Source organism: Nannochloropsis gaditana (genome assembly GCF_000240725.1).
Source record: "Nannochloropsis gaditana CCMP526 unplaced genomic scaffold scaffold780, whole genome shotgun sequence".
In the NCBI taxonomy this organism is placed as follows: domain Eukaryota; class Eustigmatophyceae; order Eustigmatales; family Monodopsidaceae; genus Microchloropsis; species Microchloropsis gaditana.
Window position 1 is genome coordinate 1 of NW_005803173.1, and position 8,106 is coordinate 8,106.

At 51.4% G+C, this 8,106-nt stretch overlaps 3 protein-coding genes across 3 annotated transcripts; 1 reads left to right on the plus strand and 2 right to left on the minus strand.

Annotated features, from left to right (window-relative positions):
* Positions 1 to 1,957: 1,957 nt before the first annotated feature.
* On the minus strand, positions 1,958 to 4,617 carry NGA_0476201 (uncharacterized protein). The gene is made up of 4 exons (XM_005853692.1): positions 4,384 to 4,617; positions 3,262 to 4,299; positions 2,812 to 3,066; positions 1,958 to 2,115 (listed from the first exon to the last, which is right to left on the minus strand). The coding sequence occupies exons 1-4, from the start codon at positions 4,603 to 4,605 to the stop codon at positions 2,104 to 2,106; spliced, it is 1,527 nt and encodes a 508-aa protein (XP_005853754.1). The 5' UTR covers positions 4,606 to 4,617; the 3' UTR covers positions 1,958 to 2,103.
* Positions 4,618 to 5,424: 807 nt separating this feature from the next.
* Positions 5,425 to 6,528, minus strand: NGA_0476301 (uncharacterized protein). The gene is made up of 2 exons (XM_005853693.1): positions 5,958 to 6,528; positions 5,425 to 5,702 (listed from the first exon to the last, which is right to left on the minus strand). Exons 1-2 carry the CDS (start codon positions 6,510 to 6,512, stop codon positions 5,670 to 5,672), a joined length of 588 nt encoding a protein of 195 aa, XP_005853755.1. The 5' UTR covers positions 6,513 to 6,528; the 3' UTR covers positions 5,425 to 5,669.
* On the plus strand, positions 5,787 to 6,087 carry NGA_0476100 (uncharacterized protein; the record flags this gene model as incomplete). Its single annotated transcript, XM_005853691.1, has 2 exons — positions 5,787 to 5,890; positions 5,976 to 6,087. Coding segments are annotated over 2 exons (216 nt in total), but the record flags the coding sequence as incomplete, so codon positions are not given.
* Positions 6,529 to 8,106: the final 1,578 nt, after the last annotated feature.

Genomic DNA, 8,106 nt, shown 5'->3' on the forward strand with positions numbered 1-8,106 from the left:
TTGCCAAGGCACGGCCGGCGCGGTCTCTCTGCTTCGCCCATGTTCCTTCCTTTCCAGGTGGCCCTTCCATCGCATCGCTCCAGCCTCCGTCCTTGCAGAGGGAATAGGGCCGTGCCCGCGTCATTCGTGAGCCCAGACGTCCGGGCAGGACACGCTTTCAAAACTCCATGGTCCCATACGAGCGCCGGGTTCCTCCCGACGTTGCCATGAGCAAGGGCGAAAATCCTACTGTACCCGTGACCGTATCCACAGCTTGGAGGGCAAACGCCTCGCCGAAGTCCGGCAAGACCACCACGATCCTGCCATTGTTTCCCTCTATTTTTTCTCGGGATTGTTCTCCCTCCCTGATGAAGATTATCTCCTCCCCGTCTTCCCTACCGTTCCCCCATCCATCCATCTTGACCGACCCCAGCCTTCGCACCTCGCCCTGTCTCCCGATCTGCTCCCCTTCCTGGTCCCTTCCGCGCAGGAGAAGCTGAAGCCTCACCACCCCTGAAGGAGACATGCCCCGTAAATACAAGGCGTACGGTCGATTCACAGCCACTTCCGTCAGAGGCAGACCCGGGAGGGAAGGGTCCTCCAAAAGGAGAGAGAACAGGGTCCCGTCCTCCCTCCCGCCTTCCCTCCCTCCCTCTTCCTCCCCGTGCTTGCTGCGGACGCGCCGCCGGCCTCGTCCCCCCAGAGTCCACCCCATTTCTTCTGCATGCTCTTGTTGTTCGCGCAAAAAATTGACAGAATCATAGGCAGGCACGTACAGCGTCCGTTCTACGCCTAGCGTCAGACCCTCCAGCATGGCATTAGATCCTCCCTCTTCCCTAGGCGCGTCGCGCAGGCGTGTCAGAATGGCCTGGGACATGGAGGGAGGAGCAGAAGAGGGGGAGAGAGAAAGAAGCATGTTGATGGCAGAAGCATTCTTCCGGTCGGTGGTGACGATCGTGAATTTGTAAGGGATGGACGAAACAGAGGAGGAGGAGGAAGAGGAGGAAGAGGAGGAAGAGGAGGAGGAGGAGGAGGAGGAGGAGGAGGAGGAGGAAGGGAAAGGACCGAAGAAGGGATCGGGCGCCGCCGACCAGACGGTCATTTGCAGACTCTGAGCCCGGGCATCGAGGGAAGGAAGTAAGGAAAGGAGGGCTTGGGAGAGGGCCCGCTCGAGAGAGGAGGTGGAGGGGAAAGCCGGGTGGCTTGCTTCCTGGAGGACATGAATGTCCAGGTCCCCAACGATCAAAAACTGCTCCGTATATTCCACAAAAGAGGGGATTGGCGGTAGTTGGGTCGCCTCCGCCGCTGCTTTCGAGGGGAATAGACTCGAAAACCATGCGTCCTCCTCCTCCTCTGTCTCCCTGATTTTTCGACGTTCGCCCTTTTCTTCCTCCCCTTCTTTTTCCTCCCTTCCTCCCCGGGAACAGGCCTCTGTCACCTCACATGCTTCCGCCCCCGGACCTTCTACTTGCTCCACCCCACAGACCCGGCATTCTCCCTCCAATGGTCCCCCGATGTACATGGACGTCTCTTTTTTCGGCCTTTTTCGCCCTTTTCCTGCCCCACCTTTACCTCCCATCGCCTCCAACAGGCTCGCGGCGGCTATCGAAAGGGCCAAGGGGACCTGAAACCGGTTCTGCATCTCCTCCCTCACGCTTGGGTCCGACACGTCAATCTCCCGTGTGGATGATTCTCGTACCCAGAGACTGATCTCCCTCTCCATGTCATAATATGTGCGGTTGCCTCCACCCAAAGCCAAAGAACGTCTTCCTCCCCGTACCTGACTGTCTTCCTGCTCACGGAAAAGGGCATTCAACATGACCCGGGCCTCGTCCCTCCCGCTTTGTCGCCAATTTTTCTGCTTCTCCTCGGGCGGCTCTTCGTACACGTCGCAATTTTTTTCCCCTCCCGTCACGAAAAAGGGCGGACCCGGGGCCCAGGCCGCCTCGTAGGGCTCGCAAGTCCCCTGCACCCAATAATCTTTGTGGGGGGGAACGATGGCAATCGCTTCCGCCAAGGGGGAGTAGCCGACGACCAAGGCTCCCGTCCCTACAAAGAGAGTCCCGCCGTAGCCTTTGAAGACCTCGATGGCACTGTACTCCACAAAGGGACCTCCAACCCAAACTAGGAAGCCAGCTTTGAAAAGGGAGGGGGGAGAATGGAAGAAAGCAAGAAAAAAATTGAGAAAGGCGTCACGCTTCATGAATAACGGGGCAAGTCTCCAGTTAAAAGACTGGGACATACTTAATTGACCCTGCTTCGTTGAAGTAACGAGCGTTTTAAGAGCCTAGCAAGCGAAAGCGATTTTCGAGGGGGAAAGGGAAAAGGCAGAAATTTTGACCCCGCATTAATCGACCTACCTCCTACTGCCACAAATTCCCCCGCCAACGTGCTAAGGGCAATGCCAACAAAATCAACGACCGGACTCCCGATGGCAGTGACATAGCCCGCTGCCAAATAGAACGTCCCTCCCTGCACGGGTGGGGGCGGAGACAGAATAATTCGGGTAGGATCAAGAAGAGGAAGGGGTGAAAGGGACGAAAAAAATGGGGCGAAGCAACGGCTACGCCTACCCATCCTGAGTCCTTCCTGCATACACGGCCGTCTATCGGATGCTGGGCATCCTCAAGCCTGGCAACGAAATGATCTCGCCAGAGAGGACCAAGGCGGTCTATGGAGAAACACACTTACAATGCCGGCTTCTTGGGCGGTCGACTGGGCAGCGACCGAGGGAGAGCCAATACATATGTGCGTTCCTCCCCCGACAAAAGTGTAACCCCCTGCCATACTCGAGGATAAGGGCCCTGAGTACTGGCTGAGGGCGGCACCCACGTGCACCATGACGCCTTCAAACAGGCAGTAGTCCAGTCCTGTGCCGTAAGCCGCCAAGACCCCGTACACATCCAAAAGATGAAGTCCTGTGACGATTTGCACGCCGGCCATCACGCTCATCTCCCCCGTTCCACTGAAAAGTCCAACGGCGGTCTGATACGTGAGGGAGACGCCTGTCAACACCTGGACCCCCCCGGCCACAAAGAAGGATTGCCCCGCCCCGTTCATGGCGATAGCGCCGTTCAGCTCGAAAAACTGCAGGAGGAAAGAAAGCGAGTAAGCTCAAATCCGACAGTGCATCAGCTCAAGCATCGCTGTGCGATTTCGAGGATCGCTTACCATGGGCATACTGAAAGGAGCAGAGATTCAAGGGGAGACACATACAGGCCACAAAAATACCACAAAGCTGAGTACCTCCCCAAAGGTGGTTCCAAGAGCCACAGAACGAACCTGACAGAATGTGTAGATGGCCACGCCTCCCAGCATGGCGACATTGAATCCCGCACCATTTTCAAACCCCAGGAAGGTGATGTATGCCCAGACGCAGCCCGTGAAGGACACCTCCCCGGCCAGGACTAATACGTCACCACCCAAGTAGATGCGATCCAACGGGGTTACAAATTCGAAATCATAAAACAGACACAGTTCAAATTGCAAACGGCCCCCGGCCATGAAGACGAAACCTCCATAGATTCGGAAACTAGTCAAGGCAAAGCTTTGTTCGACAATCCAATCCGTCTCGTCGCTCTGATCGTCGTCAAAATACACGCCCAGAAACCTCCCACCCGTCGCACCGGGCTCAAAGTAGACCGAACTCCCCCGATATTCTCGTACCATGCCCGTCACAGTGAACCCTTCGTACAAAGGATTCACTGGCCGCAACACACCCTTGTCCGACTGGTTGATCCGCACATAGCGCAATTCCAAATAACCGCCGTCCATGACACGGAAGCACCTTATCGACTGAGAACAGTCAAGGAAAGGAAGGAGTACGCTATTGCCCTGAATGATCACCCGCTTTGAAACCAGGATCTCATCTCGAAAGACAAAAGGAGTTTGAGCAGCAGCCGACGGGATACTGTTGCCGTCGCCGGAGACTCCGTCCCTGGAGGACGTAGACACGAGAGTAATGACGGTACATTCGGAATCATCCGCGAGAGCTTCCGCCAGTTCTTCCATGTCGCCAACGAAGCAGGCTGCGTCAGGCGTTACTGCTGCCCCCTTTTGCTGGTTGGCAAGCGGCGCCGAGGAAAGGAAGTCCTTCGTCTGTGAGAACAAATTCTTTGGAGTCGTCAATATTGCAGGGGTTTCTTTCGAAAACGTGACACCGGTCTCATCGTCTGTCGATGCAGGAAGTGGCATATCCGTGGCAATGGCTGCCTGACCCCCACTTAAGTTTTGGATGACATCGTGAAGGCCAGGAATCGCGGTAGATGATTGCTCACCTGGCCCAGGGCTCTGAATATCCGATTCAGCTCCTGAAAATCTCTGCTAAAGACAGGGTTTAAAATGTAAAAGCTTAAGACTACATTTGCCTTACACGTAAAAATGCTTCTGCATTCTGGAACTCACCTTGACAAGGACAACGGCGACCGTGATCGCCATGCCCATTAAAACTATAAGCGCGAGCGTCCTTTTTCTCCGCCATGTTGCGGCATACTTCCTTGATTCAGGCTCGGACAGGGTCTTTGATGTCGGTGGAGGTGGGTGCTGTGAATTCTGGACACTAGCATCTGAATCCTTGCTGGGTGCTTCGGGACTGCTTGTACAGGCCCTACTCCGACAGGAAGGCATGGAGTGTTGCTGCGGGGACGACCAGGCCGAGAAGTCAGTCTCCGGTGGTGCCATAGGGGTCCCTCTATTGTGCAGTACTTCCTCCCCCTAGAAATGATGGCCATGTATCATGAAGGAGGGGACAACTTGAGATACCTCAAGCAAAAGAGACCTCCGTCCTAGTTGCTCGAAGCAAGTGGGACGGCGAACAGGAACTGTGTTGGCGAGCGCCCGGATGACGCCAAAAACCCCGACGATCGCATTTCCCCTTCCGGAAAGCCCACCGGAGATACGCGACACCTGCACATTCATGCATTTCGCATTCTTGGAGGGAGAAGACATGCCCTGACATGCTGATTGAGATGAAATCCTTCGTCCTCTGGAAAGGTTTATCACATGGCATCCTCCATAATGTAGCTTTACCTAGCAATCCGCCCCTCGCTCATTTCGTTCTCCTACAAAGGAATGTCCTTAGTAATTGCACAGCCCATGTGGAATGTGGTTTGTGCGTTGTGAGATGTGTCGGGTCTACCTTATAACTTAAATTTTTTGGGACTATTTAAACTAAAGTTGGGAGGCTGACCATAGACACGTGCTGCGCGTAAGGGATCAAATGCGCATGCTAGAGGCTTTTGTAATGCCAGTGATTTTATGGCGCAACGTGACATATGTGAGCAAGAATATAATACTGAGCCTCAAATCGAGCAATTGAAAGGATAAGGAGGCTGTATGGTGGAATTTTGGGAGGAAGCCAAGAATCATCTCAAAAGGGTGGAGTCGGCACTCGGCGGATCAATGTCGCGGATGCCCGAAATAAAATATTTCGACATCTTGGCCATTCACCACTTGATGTCATTTCGATACATGTGGGGCTTTTTGTGTCTATAAAACTCTTTAACAGCATGCTCACAGAATAAGTCGTATGGTAAAGTTGATCCTTTTAGGCTTCTGGCGGAACAACTCTTGATATAGTGATGTATCTCCTGCTTGGACTTTCTTCCAAGTGACATGGGTAGAAGATTCAATCTTTTATCTCGCCATCGAGCAAACTCGCATATCTAAGCGTGTGGACGAAATAAATTCTCCTAAACACATGGAGTCTTGCCCGCATATTGACGCTGTAATCATTGATCGAAGTAAGGGGGAAAAAATACATTTTCGTAAATGACAGTTAGTAAGGCTACATTCGTCTTCACTTTGTCCTACAGGCGGTCACTCGCCTCTGTGGCCCGAGAGTACGTAATTCCACACCTCACGAATACGTCCAGAAAGATCTCTTCCCTTCTCTACACTCCCAGCCCTGCAGGTAAGCTTCATTTGAATGCACAAAGTGCTCCCCTTCAATCTAGTCATGTATTTTCGTGGCTACTCACCCCATATGCATACGCCAGGCATGTCGCTGGTAAAGCCTCTGAGGGTGGCCGTTGGAAAAATGGAGGAACTGGGACGATGCTGGTGGTTACATTCCATATAATGCCAGGCGAGCAGGCCGACAGTGTATAGGCAATCTCAACATACTGTCGTCTCCCTCCGCTTACGTTGAATGGGCCATATAGCCACCATGCGCTTGGCAAGAAAGGAGGAATCAGAGTCGCGCCCGGCAAGGCCGGCTTTGCCCGGGGCTCCCCTGCCCAGGAAGCCGTGGCGGGTTTTTGAAAAGAAAAATAGACGTTCTTGTACAAAGAACCCCTTTTCCGGTTTCGGATGACTACGGCCAGGCGATAAACACCGTCTGAAGAGGCAGTCGTGGGCCAAGCCTCCTTGGGGTTTTTGGGATAAAATTTCAAAATGCATCCCTTTTTCCGCTCTCGACGCTCAGCACGGGTCACTTTATTTCTTTTGGAGCCAGCGAATGCCGGAGAATGCATGAGTACAAGCATTAAAAGGAGGAGAAGAATACTTGAAAGAGGAGAAAATGCTCGCCCCATGGTCGCGCTATGTTTTTGTCGAAATAAAGATAGGAGGGACACAAACCATTGAATGTTGGTGTGAGTATGCCAGACTCGCATATTTAATCCTTCATGTGCTTAGCATATAAAAATCAAATAAATCACTTGTGAAGTTGTAAAGATGACGGTGTCGCCTCCCCATGCTTACGATCTGAGAAGCCTCCCGACCTTCGAATGGCAAGATTAGCTGACGGGCATGCAATGACCATGCCATATCATTCGTAAGGTCATCGGCAAAACAAGGGAAGAAACGTGGTTTGGCTTTTAACGTGAGGAACAAGCGCATAGCCATGACAAGGAATACCGTTGTCTTGAAGCGTTCGTCTTCTATCTATCTTATCCCTTCCATTTTGCTAGGGGCCGAACCACTTGCACAGGCCGCTCATTTGAACAATCGACGAATGTGGTTTATATCCTTCACTCTTTCATACAGAAAGGCTACGTATTATTATCACGACCTTTATTAATTTTTTGGATGGGGACTGACGCAAGGAGACAACCGTTAGAATTCAAATACTTTTTTTTTTTGAAAATGGTTACCGTGGCGGTTGTATGCAGCGAGACAGCGCAATTGGGCACCTGTGACAGTAAGGCGTCATCATCATCATCTTCTTCATCTTTCAATTTCGTCTTTTCTATTGACATAACTGTCTTTTTTTGGGAAAAAACTTTCGTTTGATAGCTTCTGTGCGGTAACAGCTCTCAATTAATCAGCTTCAAACCGAACACTTTTCACGAGCAAAAGTATCACATGAACGAGAAGTAAAGCGAGACATGAGTCTCTTCCACTCACCACAGCGATTTCCAGTAAATTTCTTTGGCTCTTACATGTGATGAGAATGACAGTACCGCTCCAGCAATCCGTCTTCACTTGTGGCCCGCATAGTATATAACATGAGGGAAACTACGCCATAGCTTTCGAGGATAGACGACAAGTTCCGCAGCTTTCTCGATCTGACTTGTTGTCCAAAGTTGGCAGGTGACGTATTATACCCCGAGAAACTAAATATGTTCGCAAAAGATGTACTTACCAAGAATGATTGGAACAAGAAGATTTGCCATCAGATAAATTTGACAGTTGATTTCTTGCCACTGCGCCTGACGAATTCTCTCGCGTGACACAGTCTGAATCATCAAAAAATAGGTAGAGAGCATTATAATCGAATGATGTTTTGAAATGGCATGCGCGAAATCTGTGTCCCTCTTTTTGTTCTTCAAATCATCGCCATTTCCATCTTACACTTGGACGGGAATTTAGCTCCCCTTTACTTTTTCCTGTTTTATTGCATCTGACAGAGGACCTTCTCTGAAGGTCAATGCACAGCTTCGCTTGCGATTCGTTTTTCATTTTCGTTCGGCCATTCGCAACAGTTTTGACCTGCCACTGCCCAATTTAATGAGTAAACCTGATTCATACGCTAGTGAGTGGAAAGTACTTGTTCGCTCTTCTTATCCTCCGCACTAGTCCCATTTTTCAAATGCGCAGAGCCACGACTTCAAAGGAATGTGTTAGGGCCTCCTCTATTCATTTTTAATTATCAGACTCGAAGAACATTTTTAGGTATCAGACTCG